Source organism: Cynoglossus semilaevis, chromosome 10 (genome assembly GCF_000523025.1).
Source record: "Cynoglossus semilaevis isolate Cse_v1.0 chromosome 10, Cse_v1.0, whole genome shotgun sequence".
In the NCBI taxonomy this organism is placed as follows: Eukaryota; Metazoa; Chordata; class Actinopteri; order Pleuronectiformes; family Cynoglossidae; genus Cynoglossus; species Cynoglossus semilaevis.
Genome location: NC_024316.1, coordinates 9,258,171 through 9,276,699, shown reverse-complemented (window position 1 = coordinate 9,276,699; position 18,529 = coordinate 9,258,171). Strand labels below are relative to the sequence as shown.

General features: G+C 41.2%; 1 protein-coding gene across 1 annotated transcript in view; it reads right to left on the bottom strand.

Moving 5' to 3' along the window:
• The window catches only part of agrn (agrin), a 252,515-nt gene that overhangs the window by 11,712 nt on the left and 222,274 nt on the right, over positions 1–18,529 (bottom strand). Inside the window, exons 24-34 of the mRNA XM_025059195.1 lie at positions 18,129–18,364; positions 17,162–17,354; positions 15,297–15,512; positions 14,439–14,668; positions 12,789–12,923; positions 9,853–9,943; positions 9,315–9,479; positions 9,082–9,193; positions 4,053–4,169; positions 2,612–2,795; positions 1,359–1,446 (exon numbers count right to left, since the gene is read on the bottom strand). Of these exons, the coding sequence (XP_024914963.1) occupies positions 1,359–1,446; positions 2,612–2,795; positions 4,053–4,169; positions 9,082–9,193; positions 9,315–9,479; positions 9,853–9,943; positions 12,789–12,923; positions 14,439–14,668; positions 15,297–15,512; positions 17,162–17,354; positions 18,129–18,364 (1,767 nt within the window). The remainder of the gene's footprint in view (positions 1–1,358; positions 1,447–2,611; positions 2,796–4,052; positions 4,170–9,081; positions 9,194–9,314; positions 9,480–9,852; positions 9,944–12,788; positions 12,924–14,438; positions 14,669–15,296; positions 15,513–17,161; positions 17,355–18,128; positions 18,365–18,529) is intronic.

Here is an 18,529-nt window from a genome sequence, read left to right as displayed (position 1 = left end):
CTTTATCTGAAGCTGGGCGAACACCAGCTTGAAATGTCTACTTACTCTGGGATCTCATTGGTCAGTTGGCTTGAGTGGAAAGGAAAGACAGTAAGGACATTTACATGAGACAAGACAAGTGAGGACAAGGACATGTGAGGTCAGGCCTCAGGACAGGACAAGCAACTTGAAGATTGATCTGATCACAGGTGGACCAAACGAGGACAACATAAAGACACACACACACATTTATACTGGAATACTGTTTCTGTGGGACTAAACTGGTGGTTGAGGGTGATCTTGTGAACATGTCCCTTCGCATCGACACCGTTGTTCACACTTGACAGCAAAAGTATAGTTTTCATGTGTAATTCAATTCAAACGTCAGTTTTTGTAAAAGGCACAATTAATAAAATACACAGAGCAGTGAAATCTTGGCTAATAAGCTTAGCCACAGGCTAACTGTCTTGGCCTTAAATAACACGTTTACTGGAAATAAAGGTTTACATTTTATTTGTAAAACATATTTACTAAACATATTGAATAAAAAAAGCGGTGAATGTTATTGTTGCTTACGAGCTTGCTGCAAGAGAACTGCCAAAATGACAGCATATGCTAATGGCAAATAAAGTTTTATTATCTGCTCAAAAACAAATACCTGTAATTACAGTATCTGTGACTATTGGTAAAAGTGATTTTGTAAATGCTGATTTAAATTGTGTGTCTCTTTTGGGTGGGATCATCTTTGAGCTGTGACTCACATTTTCACCTTTGTGTGTTTGTGTAAAAAGCTGAGGGACAGAAATATAGATATAAACTCATGTTTCCGCTCAGTCACTTGGGTTGTTAACAAACACATTTTCCTTGATGGCAACCTGATGGTGAACTCCTGCCAAACTACAGGTTCACTTTTTATGGTACTTTTTTTTTAACTTTTCAGATTTATATCATCTGCATGGTGTTAAACACCACCAGTGTAATTTTAATGGCTAATTGTGGAAAAGCACTCATGCATTTGGAGAAGAATAGATAGAGGTTTAATCATACATGTGTACTCATTGTGCAGTGCTGGTGTAAAGGCAGTAGACTATGGGGCTAACTGAGCATGCTCAGGGCAACACAGAGTGCTAAGTGTGTTGCTAATTACTGACATCCTGTCAAGAGAAGAGTAGGACTGCTACAGACACCAGGGATAAGCTATTAGCTAAGTGTCTGGTTCACCCTGCAGCGCAGGCACTGATGATATCATCAAGTGTCATCACAGCTTACCAAGGGACAGCACAGATAGAACCAGGGATATTTGGCTAATAGCTATGCTGCAGTTGAAGAAAGACCAAGCTGAATTGATGAAGATTTTTTTCCTTTGTCCTTTTCCTTACCTCTTTGTAACAGCATTGTGATATTCGATAAACGTCCTCCCGTCAAAGGCGATGGCCTCAGTTTCTCCAGCAGACTTCTCATAAATGGCTGGAGATAAAAAAAAGAGAGGGTGAGGGGAAGAGGATGACATCACCTAATCGATAAGACAGAGGGTTTGGTTATCATGGCTGTAGCTAATGGAGTGCGAGCAAACCGGACAGAGGGGAGATACTGGTGCGGTTGTACTTTTAATTAATGTGAAAGCCAGAGCTGTCCAGGCACAAGGTTAATGGCGAAGGCTGAGGCTGAAAATGTAAGACACATCAGACCAGAGAGAGCATGTGCCTGACAGAGCGACGTGACGCTGATGAAAGGGATGTGCAACTCGTGAAAAGAGCATTTCATGAATATTCATGTGACGTCTTTATCAAAGCTGCTGCCCTGCTTGGAAAGCCTTACAGAACAGAATGAAAACTATTTGATCAATAATTAAGAACATGGAAAAAACAGTTCATATTAATAAAAAGTAAACAATATATTTTACTGAAAACAAATGAATATGGAGTATTCTCAATTATAGTATTGAATTAAATGACAAGATTGGCTACAGGATAAAGTCCACCAAAAGCTCAGCCTTTGCTTGTAAGAAACGACTGTGCCATATATTATTTAGCCTTGTAGGCAAGATTGTATTTGTTTAAATGGTCTGCATGGAGCCCAGTCTCCTGATTAAAAAGGCTGGTGCACCGTGAAGAAGAGAATCAGATCGACGTGGAGCACCTGACTGAATAAAACCAAACTGCTGCAGTTATTACGTTCAGTCAGAACAGGACGCAAATCATATTTATAAGAAAACGGATTCAACCTGGTCCAATTTAATTCCTTATTTAATTTTCATTTCCTGAAATGTGGTTTTGTGAAAAGCAGTCCATTACTGCACTGCCTCCAAAAAAGGTCCAGAAACAGAATTACATACAGCGTCATGTGATCTCATTCCCACTCATGCTTCACTCATGCACACTAAAAATGCTGCCAGATATAACAGCAAATGTTGAATGTGGAAATAGAACAGTGTGTACACTTGTAATAACCAAGAGCAATTATGCACAGCCATTAACAGGTCAATGTCAAGCCAACAGGTACTATTAGCCACTGGCATCGGCATTACTGATGAATTTGATGTCAATGTGTTTAGACCATATATAATAAATGGTCTTCAGTTATCACCAGTGACATCACCAGTGACATCACCAGGACAGAAAGTAATACTCACTGTTTTGACAGTGTCCGCCTGAGAAACCGCTGAGGCAGACGCACTCGTAGGTGTCCAGATGAGGGTTGCAGTGACCTCCATTGTGGCAGGGCTCCTGGGCACACGGGTGTTCCTGGAACATGGCGACATTGCTGGAGCGCAGCGCGTTCTCCTCTTTCAGGATGGGTGTACCCATCAGTATGATCTGAGAGCAGTAAAATGCACAGTTAAATAGGCCTCCAGTGCTTTTGCAAAGGTCATGTTACTATTTCTTTGTGACTTGCCAATATGCAAGCAGCTGTGTAATGTCATCAGTTGATCTGGGTGATTTCTTAACGTGAAATTAACACAAGAACAAAAAAAACGTAAAATGGCCATTTGCTGTTATTTTCTGAGGAGTGAAAATGTAATTTGATTAAATGTTATTGGTGATGGTAATGTAATGTATACCACCATATTACACCTTACACATCATCTAATATATAGTTAAAACAGGTTATATTTTATATTCCACCAAGGCCATGGAACTGTTAAAGTAAGAAATTTAAACTGACAGGTTTATTTGTGTTTATGTGATTGTATTAAATTACCATAGTTTCTAGCTTTCAAATTTTGTCTAGATACTTTGAGGATCATTTTTCCTTTATGTCTATGTTTTTTTCTCTGCAAATGAGATATAGCAAATGATCTGTCTTAAATATGTATTTGTTTATACTCTGGGCTGTTTTCCTGTGATGTCGTGTTTTAATTTTTAATGATAATTACGACAACACTGACAAATAACTGATTAGGGTAAAAAAACCCCATATGATTAAATTAACATCTTGTCCCTGAAGACGACTGTCAAAGCAGCACCAGCATAAGAAAACGCCACAGAAATGAGTCATCAGTGCAACACACATGTTAAATAGTACATCAAAGTGAGAACACATACAGACCTCCTCATAATTAACTAATCCTCGTAGGCCCAGTAAGACAAACAGCCAAGTTACTTTTTGATTTGTTCCTAAACTGTCATGGGGAAGTTTGCAGAAGAGAACTAATGACAAGTTTGCATAAACAGAAGGATCCAGCCTTTGTTCTGCCGAGTTATTTTTGGCCCTCAGATGAGCTTTTTACTGGAATGCAGAGGGGAGAAAAAAAAAAAAATCTGGAGGACTGTCAGAGAAAGATCTGAGAAGAAGAGAAACGGAGGGGCTTCAAAATGTTCATTCTATTCTTAGTGCATGCTAATCCAAATGAGAAAAGCCACCGCCCATCACTGTGTGAGCTTATAATGACAAGGAATGCAAATGTTGTGGTTTGCACGGTGACAGTTGGACAGCTAATAACTTCTCCTTTGACTTTTCCGTCTCACTGTGAAGCGGCCGAGGGGTCCTTTAAAATAACATGCTGCAGTGCCATTAGCATAAAACACAACAGAACACACTCCATCAAAAAGTACCGGCTCGTAAATGTTTACCTTCTGGATGGTTCCTTTGAAGCCGTCGGTGAGAGCCGCAGCTCGTGCTATGCGGCTGTAGTCAGGAGCTCCACCGACGTACAGTGACTCCTTTAGGTTCAGATCTACGTGCAGGTTCTGATGAGAGAAGGCACGGCGCAGGTGAAACAACGTTAAGCAGTTCTGTTGAAAACTCGGAGTTTGACCGTTCATTCCTACATTTTTAATTAGTGCGCAATAGTTTATGGTTTGAGTTACTTTGTCTGCAGAGAGCCTGAAATAAGTTGTATCTTTTTAGCTGAGGCAATCAAGAGTGAGATTCATATGCTACATTTGCAGACATGCCACTGCCACATTGATCGTCACATTAAAAGTGAGATTTATCCATACTGTTGGCAGCAGACACTTTTACTGCTTCCTCCTGCCTTCCCTCTATTTCAGTCCGTTTGATACATTACAATATAATTGATTCTGTGTTTCTCAGAGAGACGGGTCAATTATCCATCCTATCTGTTAGACATAAAAGCGAAACTACAAAGGGAAATCAGGAGGTGGCTGGACTTGAGATATGGACTTTTTTTTTAACAGACATCTGTAATGAACTGCTGATTATAAGCACCAACCTTTTAAACTGTTTAGTGCAGCGGAACATTAATTGCAATTCATTTGCGCCGGAGACTGCTATGAAATTTGATTCTTTCCACCAAACCTTTTGGGACAATTGCTTTGCATCAGCAAGGTGTCACTTCCTCACTTTGCGTGAAAGAGCCAAACGAAGGAGGGATAGAATTAATGATCTTTATTTTATGTAGGGCAGTAATTGCCAGAGGGGTAAAGTGGAGTTAATTGCTGGAAAAATGATGGAAGGAGCCAAATAAACAGGGTTTGTGCAGGCGAGCCCTGGCACCACCTCTGACATTATTTAGGATGGGATTTGAAGTGCAGGAGGCAGCGGTGCTTTGCTGAAGCCTAGGGCTGTGTCACTGCACCTTGAAGCATCTCCAGCTGAGACGAGGTGAAGACCTCGGCTGAAGCTGCTGCACCAGGCTCTGGCTGCTGCCTTTAGGCTTTTCAGAAAGTTGATTGTGTGTAGACTGTGTTATGGCATCGGATGCCACAATCTCCTCACTGTTTTCCTCTTTACTTCAAGTCACTGCAGAGTACCCAGTACACACAGTAGAGCAGTTCCTGTTCTTGTCTTACATGTATTATTGATGTGTAATATCATATTATAATCTTGATGTATGTATATATAATATTCTTGGCAGAGACAAGAAAGTGGATTTCTGCACAGAGACAGTGATATGATTCTGAAGTGAAATATCATGGTATGGGTAGGTGCATGCTGTTTTTTATGGCTGTCACTTTTTTCATTAAAAGTTGGAAAGGAATAAAGTATGTTGGTTGATTAGTGTCGGTGTTAATGCGGCTGTAAAACCGACCAATCAAGGCTGACATTTTATTGTTATGACTTGCCTTTCGCCGTGAGCCTGAGCTCTGTGTGCACAGGTGTCACCATATGAAGTAGACCGGTGAAAGTGCTGATGTTTCCTGGCTCTTTTTTAGTAGAACAGAGTCAGCTAGGAGTAACTAGCACCAGTTCCAGTTCTATGTGTTCCTTTGGCAGACACATTACAAGTATAGCATGTGTCTATTGTTGTCACATTTGATACAAACACTTTTGTACTGTAATCATAGCTAAAAACTCCCAAAACAAAGTGTTGTCTCCAGTCACAAACTTGTCGTCTCGGCCCTGACCTCATGTCAACTCATCATCACACAAGCACACTGTTAGCATTAGTCTTTTAGCATATCTGTTAGCACAGCGGCTCTAAAAGTGGATAGATAGTCCAACATAACATTGCTCTGGTTAGCCTTTCCTGATATTTTTTTATGTCTCTGTGTCTGCTCAAGAACAACCTCACTGCTTGCTAGCAATTACGAAAAAATATGAAGAATCATCTGCAAACAGAGGTTGTGGGCGTGTGTTCTGGGTGGAACACGATAGATCTTGGAACAATTTTAAAGGTCTGGCATTTTCTGTAATATTTGTTCAGTCAGGAGTTTAATAAGTGGCAGCCTTAGTGTTGTTTTTTTCCTCCACATTGTATGACAGAGGACAGCTATTGCCTTGGAGCGACTGCTGGTCAGAGTGAGCGTTGTTTGGTGTTATGGGCCAGTGAGTGGGTGAAAGAGTGAACGGCTTAATGATATGATGAAGAATTCGTCCTGATTGCTGTGGAAGTGAGAGCAGATGACAAAAGAACAGCCCAGCTTGGCTTGGCACCTCAGCTTCTTATACAGTCTATTTCTTCCCCACCTCTCTCACTTTCTGCGTTTTCGCTCTCACTTTTGGGCGGCCACGCGACAGTGGTGAGATATCGCCGCCTACACTACACTAATAAAGACGTTTCTTTGTGGCTAAAAACAATGGTCGTCACAAAGACGACCGCCTCCTTCCCTCCCACCTTCCCACTACCCTTCCACCCCCACAGCAGATGGAGCGAGGTGAAAGCCAATCCCTGTTCTTTAGGAGCATATCCACTTCAGTGCCGTGTGTGTGTATGTGTGTGTGTGAGCTGATAAAATTGCAAACTTTTTTGTCTACATAACTGCTAGCTTTTAAGTTGCCAGGCACACTGCTGAAGTACAATTTTTTTCAGTGCTGTTGTGTGTGAGATGAAGGTGAGAGGACACAGTGAACGACTCAAATGAAATATGGGCTAAAGTGTGACTCGGACTTGTCGCATTACCTTGCGTGATTTCTTATTTCCAGACAGCACAGCGCATAGAGGGACAGAAAATAGGAAGGGAAGAGAGTTATTAGAGGAAGAGAAGTAAGTATCTGTGCAGAAGAGCATGCTGAGCTGCAGGAGGCGAGAGCAAAAATACACACATTCATACACAGACACACACCTGTGGGTGAACAGGCAGGTGAGGTGAGACCGTTTCAAACATGCAATAACCCACTTTACCGTACTGACATGCACTTATCTGATCTATGCTATAGACAAACACATACGACTGCAGGGCTGTGCGAGCGTCTGTTTAGACTAAAAACAGTAAATGCATAAAGATAACAAGCCTGTGAAGGCCACGCAGGAAGCAGATGGTGTCATTAAGATAAGTGAAGAAAAAAAACAACTTGGAGGAGACTGAGGATAAAAACACTTCATCAAATACTAAACACAGACTTCTGTTGCTCAGGAAAAGGTGTTAGGAGTTGGATTGTTTGAACACGTGTATCTTTTATAGCAGTACACACCCCATTACCACAGTTGGTCACCTTTCACAAATATTTTCATTTTCATAATGCACAAAATCCTTTTCTTTAAAAATGAAAAAATGTTGTTGTTGAACATGGATTGACATCCTACAGAATTAGCAAGTGGCAAGTTTATACATGGGTAAATAAACAATAACTACAATCTGTAGTTGTTTAAGAACTGAGTAACTAACCAGTTACTACTTTTTTTCTAACTTTGTAGAATTTCTGCTCATGCACACCTGAGCTGCATTGTCTTCAGCCTTTGGTTGATGCTCCTTTTTTAAACTAAAATTTGTTATCCCCACCTATTCAAAGTCTTCAGACTTATACAGTTACTATTCCCATAACAAAGCAGTGATGGTAGTCCAGTGGTCTCCAATTTTCAATTTTTTTTTCCAATTATTAAAATGCTTCAGTTGGTCATTTTAGAACAAAATCCCTGTCTGTTTGCAATATTATTATATTATATTATTATATTATAGGGTATTTATATCCAACAAAAAAAAACTTTTTCTAAAATATCCTTTTTTTTATATTTTAATTGAATACCAAACACTGATGTGGCCCTCCAAGGAAGTGATGGACCTCGGCTCATTTGAGTTTGAGGACCCTTTGTTAGAGAGTTCTGTAAAGCATTTTAAGATGTGAACTAATTTCCATGTTGGGATGATTTTAGGATAAAAAGCCTAGAAGACGGTGGTGATAAGTTAAGAGGAAAAGAAAAGGAAAAAAATTCTCTTATGACTCAGTTAAGCCACTCCATTAAACTTCAAACACTAACTTTGCCTTTGACTTTAAGGTGAGTGAACTTTTACTTCCTCTCTGTGTATGTATGTGTGTATGTGCCTCGATGGAGAATACTTTATGACAATGACAGGCACAATTATACTTGATATGATAAAAAAGTGAGTCCTGCTTTGTCCTATCAGAATATGTGTAAAGCTGGCTGTAAGTCCTTAAACAATGAGTGGGCGAGAATTAGCTGAGAGCTGCACTAGAAGGGATTTCTGTGCAGAGCTTCACATCTACTCTCAGCTCAACCCTCTCCCTCCCCCTGCCTTCCTCTGGTCCTTGCTTTTGCCTGGCTCTGCTCTTTTAAGAAAGATTTTCTGTCTGTTTTGCTGGAGCAAAACATAATAACCAGTGTGGACGATGACAGAGCGAGGGGGAGGCAGATATACTGTATGTATATCAAGAACAATGCTGCGTCTGAAGGAATTGACACAGTTTGTTTTTGTTACCACAAATTGCATTGCTTAATATAATTGGACGAGAAACAGGCTCATCAGCCTATTATATCTCCTTCATCTGGAAACAAACTCCAGCATTTATTGGTGTGGACGTGGAGCGGAGGAGTTTCATTAATTTGCTGCTGCTGCCGTTCCTGTTCCTGCTGCTATCGCCTTTATCTGCCATTTATAAAACTGTCTGTACACCAGAAGTTAATGCCACTTCTTGCCTCACAAAAAGAATAATCTCCAAAATGTCAGCAAAGAGCAGAGAGTTATTTTCTTCCTTTAAATAACTTGAACTAAAGGCATAGGTTTTACAACAGCTTTTCAGTCTGGACCTTCCACATTGTAGACTTTCTGTTTTATTTGTTCTGAGTTAATTACGCATGGGGCAGAAAGACGATCAACTCTGCAGCATTCAGATGATCAGCGCACCGAGATGATCACACATACAAAGCATATACAACACCAACAAGCCCAAGCAGATCGGAGCGTCGTCAATATAGCAGGTTAACCATTCAAAGGTTCTTAGTTAGTCAGTAGTACTCACCGGCGCCTCCCCTTGGACTGGGTCCTTTTTGTTGACCATGATCTCTCCCTTGCGGTTGGAGCGCTCCAGGTTAATGGTGTTCCAAACATGTAGCTGGAGCGGTTCTCTACTCCTAAATTAATAACAGACACAGACACTCATATCTGAGGCTTATGATGGGAACACACATAGTTTAACATTAAAAGCTGTCAAAATATTTGTTTCAAAAATTCTCCTCTACTCTACGTACTCACCGGATGATTGCAGGACCCTTGCCCAGGTCATAGCGGAACTCCAGGATTCCATTGTTTAGAGCCAGTGAGATAAAGTCTCCTTTACCGTCAGACTTTTGGCCGTTGTAGAAGATCACGCCGTTGGAGTCGTTGGCCATGAGAACCACAGTCATACTCAGCTTTTGGCTACAGTTTACAGCAAAAAACAACGTCAGATTATGCAGCCAGAACTCATTCAAGTGGCTTCAAAGTAACTACTTGTTTGTGCCTTTTTCAAACACTGGAAGGCACATTTACATAACATACAGTACTCTGCACAAACAAAAAGAGTTTCAATTCCAAGAAAAAAAATTCTGGTACTGAGACACACACATTCTATTCCACAAGATAATGTAAAAATAGCATAATTTCATAGGTCTCCTTGTCAATTCAGCTCAGGCTTTAAGATGAGAAATTCCTTGCACACGTAACAGAAACCCGCACCGTGCATACGTTATGAGCAGCAGATACAGCGATTCACTTGTCTGTTGTGACTTTTATGCAGCGACATGGGATTTACCGCAGATCATGTCCGTAGAGATGAAGTCCCTTCAGCTCCAGGTATGAGTCTCTGTTGAATTGTGGCATGTAAGCCCCTCTCCTCTCAGTAACTGCAAAAAGAACAAAGACTCCATCATCCTCCAGCCCCACTTTTGGTGCTGACAGCATCAGAATTCCAGGAACACATCAGCTTTATGGAAAGAGAAGGATTTGTGTTTCCATGGACAAGATTAGAGTTTTTTTTTTGACAGAAACCAAAAAAAAAACAAAACCCCAGAATAAACATAAAAAATACAAACCCGTATGTCAAAATGCTTTCACATTTCTGCCACAGTGACAAAGAACCTTTGAAGACACACAGGGTCAACACTGAGGCCATGACCCATGAAATAATGTAGTCATTGTACTTTGGCAGGGAGATTTCTTTTTTACCAATTAATCTCATCGTTACTGGGTCTACATGAGACTGTCCTGCTTCCCAGGTGATTAGAACAGGCTCTGGAGGAGGAGGCCGTGTGTGTGTGTGTCTTTAAGGTGTTGTGTACAAAATCACTCCAACTCTGAGACAGTATTGTGAATGTTCTGCATAGAGATGTATTTATAGATACAAAGTGACACGTACATAGCTAACAAGAAGGCTTTTAATTTGTAATTGACTGAGATTAGCTGAGTGGAGACGGGATGGGAAAAGGCAGAGGGAGATGACAAAGCTAATTAGCTATTTTGCAGAAGATTGCTAATGATGACGGAACACAACACTGCAGAGAAACATTGTGCAATAAAGTGTTAGAGCAACAAATCTGCTCAGAAAGTAGTTTGTTACAAAAGAGTGTGAAGGCGGTGGAGGATGGGGGGGTGTATCTCTGTTTCACTCTCAGCTCAAAATTAAAGCCAGATGATCGATAAGTCACCAGAGGTCTGCAGATTGGAAAGAGAGAGTGACTGGGAAAATCCACACGACGTACGAGTCGATATTTCCAAAAGTTGAACTGCCATAGCTGCGGTGAACAGTGAAGCGTTGACATTTACTCCTTTGGAACACGCTTTTATATGAAGTGATTTGCAGCAGAGGGACAGCACTCAGGCTTTCGTGCAATAGTGGACCTTCAAGTAAGCGACTATGTGCTAAATCTGTTCAGAAAAGACAAAGTGCAAACAGGCAGGATTGTAAGGAAAAGAAGAAATGGCTCAACAGGCGTGTTGGTGTATTTGAAGTTTTAAGGGGAGAGGTGGCTGACAGCGATAGGGGTTTTTAGGAGAGTCTTTGACATAAAGGCTCTTGCACTGAAAACACCGCCTTGCAATGATTACTTGCTACATAATATATAAAAGCAATATAATGCAAAGAAGTATCTAAACAAAGCTGCCTGGAATTAACGGTGGGCCTGCGACTATATTTGTGGCTGCAATCAAACCTGGACCCCGAGTTAACACAGCTTCAGGGAGGAATATAAAACATTGTTGGAATTCAAATTCTCCACTGCAGTTACTTTGTAGGGCTTGGCTTAATCTAAGAGACTCTGGTCTTATTACAAAATTGCAATGACTTATACTGACATTGAGGAATATCAGCACAACACTGTTGAAAAAAGCCCTGACTGTGTTTTGTGTTTTGTTTTTACAACAGTGAGCACTGGGACAGAGACCAGGCCTCAGATGAACACATGCAGATACACACTATATTATTGTTAATTCACCTCCTGGCCTGTGATGAGAGGGCTATAAGCTACCTGTCTTTTTACTGTTCTCAGTGCAGCCCTCAAAGGGTACGTCCGCCCGGCTGCTGCCTTATCTGTGAGCTCTTGTCTGGGGGCTGACACTGTGGCTGAATGACGCTCACATTAATCATCACGGACGGGGAGGACTGATGCGATTAGTCATTGCATTGATTCCTAAGGAAAAAACAGCCTTTTTTGGAATGAGATGCCCTCGCTCACACAGCATTGATCTAGGTTCACCTCAGTTTGCTCTAATCACCCCCTTAACTGGGAGTTGGGGGCGTGGAAGGAGGGTACTCCGAATCAGCTATTTGCAATTCCCAGTGGTGAAAGAATGAATGTTTCTTGTTTAATAGGTTTTTGCTCATGGCAGGTGTCAACTCCGTGTTAGAAACAGTAACTGTGTTTTCATGACAATAAAAAAAAAGAAAATATGGTCTAATTATACCTCCCAAGGTGGTCAGAGGTGTACGGCCCCACAGAGGTCAGTTGCTGCTACACACTCAGTACCCAGCAGGTGGTGGTGGTGGTTGGGGGGGATAACCTTGGCCTTTCTTGCTGTAATTAACTGTTGGCACATATGTCTGTCATGAGGTGCATTTGTTATTCTCCTTATCCTAACCCCAACCCTGACCCTAGCCTTGGAATCTAAAGTTAGAGCTTCATCTAGGAATTTTTTATTAACCTTTTTAACCTAAAACTATGTTTAATCATTAATCAGTATGTGTTCAGATGTCACTGTTGGTTGACTTAACGTTGAATGCGAATGTATTCTGGTAGAGGTTAGCGACAAAAGTGCTAATTATAAACTCAGACACCAGCTGTGCTCTGCTCTTTCCTGTTCCCCAGCTGAGCATTGGCTCTGCCATGTACAGAGATAAACAACAACAAACAGGTTTTAACATAAGACCTGTGGGCGGCGAGGCAGGGAGGAGAGAAGGACCGCAGACTCCACGCCACTTAACAGCTAACAAGCCCAGCTGAGTCAGTGTGGGGGAAGGTCCGAGGGGACCAATCATCTTCCTCAGTTCTACTTGAAACCTCCTGAAACGCACCAATCCCTGGCCCCCAACGAGGCCACCTTACTCTTCATGCTTTTGATGTGCAAGTGGAGGAATAATTGTTATAAGGCAGATCTTAATACAGTATCGTAAAACTGGATCTGTTTTCTTAAAGAGCATCTAAGTCACCGAGTGATTAGGATTAACTCACAACATGCAGTTGTTAGTCAGATTACCTTTTTCACAGTGTTTTCCTTCACGACCCATGGGGCACTCGCATTTGTAGCCCCCTTCTGGAAGCACCTGGCATTGTGAGGATGGATGGCATCGGTTTGGCACACAAGGGTCATGGACATCAGCACAAGTTGGACCTGGACACAGAACAATCCATCATGATAAAAAACATATTCACAGAATTTACAAACATAATACTTTCCTTGTTGTTTTTTTCACCTAAGAAAGCAGAAGACACAGTGGAGACTCAAGGTGGCGCTAAAAGAGTTTGTGGTTCAATAATATACTGTAGAGTTGTGGACAGTTGACTCGTAGCTATTTCTACACTGCTGAAGCTACTATTATAAAAATTGTAGCTTCACCCATAATTTAGAAGAAAACAAGACGAAGAAGAACACAACTTATTTTGTAATAAAGGTCATTTTTAAAATGCAATTTAAAAAAATAAAAATCTACGTCCTTATTAAGAAGTACAGGTGCCTCCTTGGCTTTGACCATCTCCAGCCCAGGATAATCTGGTGGGTGATGGTTTTGCCCTCTGCCACGGCCCATTTAAATTCCCTCGTCATTACTTTGGCAGTCGGAGCCTGTGGTGAGGAGAGCACTTTAATGAAACTCGTCCCTACTGCGCTCACAGGGACCCCCTGTTTATTTCCTCCATCTCTTTTATCCTCCTCTCTCCTACAGCTCTTATTTCATACATCACCTCCTGCTCTTGCACCTTTTTAACTCTTCATTTGCTCTCACCCCCTGGATTTATCCAACCTTTCTGACGTCACTGTGCTGAATCACCCTATGACTAGTACCCTGTTATTCCCTTTGTCTCTCTCTTTATTTCTTCTCTTTTTCTGTAATCCTCAACGCCCTCCACCGCGCTGACAACTCGTGCACTTTGTAAATTAACATGATGACAAAATGAATGTGAGTCTGCAGCCGCTGGTCCAAATCTCATTACCACGATGTCGCAGAGACACGTTTGATCACAGCATTGCTGCTTCACAGCAGAGAACCGTCTTTTCCAGCATCTCACTAAGAACAAACTGTAAAGGTACTGACTATATGAAGGGTAATAATAGTGACACATGATGCTATATTGATCCACATTTTACCTTCAAAGAAAATTGCTCTTTCAGGAGAACCTGGAGATGTTTGAGTATAAAAAGCTTTGCTCCTCAGGCGTAAAAGTTAACTCTGACAATTTATTTGGTTCTGGTATGAAACTTTCCGCAGTAACTGCAGTACATTGAGGGAGGGGCACGCTTGACTGGGTCCCGATGGTCTCTGAACTTAACTTTTTCTCTCTCTCAGAGTTGCTTGTTAGATGGCATCTGCTGCAGGGAGAAAAATAAGAGGAATGGAAGTGGAAGAAGAGAGAGGCCAAAGGCCAATAACTGAGCATTTGGTGGAAGTCTTGGTGTTTTTTTTTCTCTGCTTCAGCATGTCATTTTTTGCTGTGTTTACAAACTGTCCTCCAGTGCTCGGGTTTGGGCAGGAGTTACACTGATAAATCAGGCTGTCAGACTAAGAGGTGGAAATGTTAGGAAGGTCTAAACAAGGACATAGAAATATGAGATACATGTCATATAGTACACATACACAACTAAAACACACACAAAAAAACTACTGAAGTAGGGAATCTGGTGGCTTCTTACCCCAGAATCCTTTGCTGCAAGTGCAGTGGAACATCTCAGCCTCTTTGACCTCACATGAGCCGCTGTTCTTACATGGATTGGGCTGACAGGGGTTGTTGCCACATTCACCCACACCGCTGCCGTACAGACTGTGGCCACCGTTCTCCTGCAGGTTAAGAACTCGGTTGTTGACGTCCAGCAGTCGGATGCAGCCAACCAGACCTGTGTCCACAGATATTCTTTCCTTGACACTGAGGGTTAAAATGGAATAGAGTTAGATCTTTATAAGGGGTCACACCTATCAGCCTAGTAATTCATATTTAAAAACCGTAAAAATTTGATAGATGTGTCAATTCAAAGGAAGCAAGAAGAGGTTTAAATATATTTGTCTGAGCATGTCTATGTTGTTTAGGTCAAAGTTTTGCTGTTTTTTTTACCTAACACTTACACCTAATGCTCAAAGTAACTAGTAACTTAACTCTCTCTCTCTCTATAATATATATATATATATATATATATAAACTATTGTAAGTTTCAAATTAAACTGTAAAAACTGTAAAATAAATCAGCAAATTGAAAAGACTGGGTTACAATTGAAGTCATTTCAAATGGAAATGCGTCTCTGAATATAAATCAGTGAAGCTCATGTTCCCCTAAAGATTCACAGGGTTCACTGAATTAATTGAAGTGAATTATCTGTATGGTGAAATAAACTATTGTATGCAACATGAAATGAAAAGCAAAAAAAAAAAAAAAAAATTTGCTCATCCCATAGTTAATACAATTCACAGTTGAGTGACTTTCTGTGTCATTTATTTCATGCCCTGATTACGATCTTAATAACAATATTAATGTATAAATGCCAGTGGGAGTTCTTACTCCTGCTTAATTTCCTCGGGCACTCCTCCAATGAAGAGGTCAGTGTCCAGGTTGAGGCCTTCAGTGCCTTGGGGGCTCTGGCCTTCGATGTGTGGCTCATTGTCTACACTCAGCATGGCATTTCGGCGATTGCGTGTCACCACCAGCTGATGCCAGCGGCCCTGGCTGACTTGCACCTTGCTGACCACAGTCCCTGTGCCGGAGCCGGTGTTGAACCTGAGAGAAATGACAGAGAAAAGTTGTTAGATGTTCATTCATGCAAATTCATAAAATACCTTCTTTTATGCTGGTGTTTTTTTCATGCTATTAAGGGTATTAATGACTTCAGCAAATCTATAATGAACTTTGTGAGCAGAATAAGGCAGTCGGTGAAGAATGTCTTTCGCACCCTCCTTTTTAATCCAACCTTTTATCTAATGAGATTTTGTGCAGAGAAAGGCTTTAGCGTCACAGGAACTAGCTGCTGTGCATGTGCACCCACACATATGGTTTTAGCACAACCTGATAGTAATTATCTGCCACAGATAATTAGTCCTTCTTAGGCACTCCTTGGATTCACAGCACTGTGCGTGGCTAATCTCGCAGCTGTGTTTCTGAAACGGAGGCAGGGCGTCTTTTAGAAAGAACAAGTGACTAATGATTTCGTTTAGTTTTCTATCGATTTAACTAGGAACAGAGAAGTCCGATGTGGCCAAGGTGGGTGGAATTTAAAGGACTTTGGGGCATCACTGTGGAAAATTAAACCTCTTTAAAATGACATGCTTTAAAATAACAGGTTTAAAACAGCAGAGAAAGAAGAGAAAATATCATGCTGTTTGTGCATTTCCTTTGTTTAAGAAATACTTTATTCACCTTTTCTCCACTGTCAGAAAAGATGTGAACCTCGATATATCTAAGTGTTTCTATTGATTTCATGAAAAATATATCAATAATAAACCTAATAAATCTATCCATGTTGAGATAATCCCAGCAGTAACCATTCAGCTTCATGCTGTATCTATAGTCAACTGAGAGTGCCCCCTGGACCTAACCCACACACAGGGAGAACAAATATACATACAGATATATAAATATATAATATAATTTGATATAAATAGAAATATATCCATACAGAAAAACCCAGGATCAACCTAGAACACCAGTAATCTTCCTGCTGTAGAGAAACGCCTGCTGTCCCATTTGGTCCTAATCTGATAAATGTTTGAGCTGATTCTGGCCATGACACTAATTATACATAGCAATTACTGTTGGCAAGAAGGGGCTATTAAAATACAATATTTAGCTGCATTATGGAACATTTTCCAATATTTGTGAAGGTTGACCTGTGTAAATTAGGAATATCCTGGCCTCTGCTGCAGAGATTCAGTCTATCATTTTTTTGCACATTTAAATAATAACCACAGAATGAGAAATAATTACAATGAACTGACAACAAACAAATAAAAGTTATTAATTTAAATTATGTTCCTGTATAAAAAATGGAGAGTTAGTTGATTTTTACTGATACAGGGATTAGGGATCAGGGATTAGGGACACCCCTACATGGACGGTTTGTCCAGTACCGACTTCTCTAGTTGAACTTACAGTATGTCTAGACCCCTGTTCCAAATTATTTTCTAGTTTTCTGGAGACAGCACTAGGATCCTACACCATGAAATAAAATCAGTTTGAACATCAACCTGCCAATCTGTCAAAATGTCTGTGCTGCTTTTCTTTCTTTTTTTACATACTTCATTATCTCACACTCTCGTTTTATTTTCATCTTCTCTCTCTCTCTCTCTCTGTACTGTCACTACACTGACCCACTGACCCATGGGGATCATTAAAGATTCATCACATCTAAGTAACAATAAGCCGACACTCACTTCAGCTCCACTCTGCCATTGACCAGAGCCAGGGAGATGAAGTCCTTCTTGCCTCCCTGTCCATTATAGAGCAGGATGCCGTTGGACTCGGACACTCTGAACTCCATGGCAATGCGGACAGTGTGGTAGGCGCTCATGGTTGGGAAGGCCAAATAGGATTGGCCTCCGAAGGACGGAATGAAATACTTGATGACTATGAAAGAATGAAAAGAAAAGGAGATTAATGTGCGATTTTACACTGTTGTGTCATGTCAGTTGTATTTGATGTGAATGGTTGGAAGGGCTGTCAAACCACTGAAATGTGACAAAAAGCTAGTTTCTTTAAATTTACTTTACTTTATGTCCTTATGTTACTAAAGTCAATCTGTAACAGTAAATAGCAGCTGATGGAACTCCTGTAACAAATTGATTGATCTGAAGGAGTAGGTTCGCGTGTCTGTGCGTGTAAGGGTGGCTTTAATTGAACCACTCCAGTCTCCAACAAAAGTCAAAGACCAGCTTATTCTAATTAAAGCATTAGTCTCAATTATCTTAAGATGCAGCAGAGTGAAGTTGAATTTACTGGCAAAAATCCAAACGTGGGGTAATTGAGAAAACCACCAGTTTTCATCTGTGTGTGAGCCTGTGTGTGCTGTGCATTCAGAGTACAGTCCTTCAAAAGTCCTCCACAAATAAAGTGTTCCTCACACTCTCCTAAAATCTTTGCTGCAAAATCGATGGAAAGCCAAACTGAGCCACCAGTGGTTTTGTTGAAATAGTAAACTCCTACGAGGATAGTCTCTTTCATTTATTTATTTATTTTAAGGTTTTGGTTTAGGTTAAATTTAAGTTAAAATGGAGTATAAACCCATTTTTCAACTAAATTGCTATCACTTACTTGAAGAAAGTGATGTGGAAACAAAACAAGGAAACGGTAGATGTCAAAGTCAGATTACTGTACAGTATAGTGTATTTTTGCATGTTACACCTTTTTCACACACTGCGCCCCCTCGTCCAGCCGGACACTTGCAACTGAAGTCATTTCCACTGTCCTCACAGGTTCCTCCATGTAGACAGGGGTGTGAGTCACAGGGCTTCTGGGGCTTGTGATGAATTCTTCCCCTGTAGTGGGCGATGGTAGTCACTGGAGGCAGCTCAGTTGTCGTTTCAGCTGCCGTGGTGGTTGGTGGTGTGGTAACCGGTGCGGCAGTTGTGGTGGTGCGTCTGTTAAACGGTCTGCGGGTGGTGCCTGGTGGACGGCGGGTGATGTACGGTGAGGTTGTCCGAAGCACAGCTGTTGTTGTTGCTGCTGTAGCTGTGGTGGCAGGTGTGGTGGTGGGAGGGACCGTGGTGATGGAGGCCGGAGGGGGGGGGGGGGGGGGGGGGGAG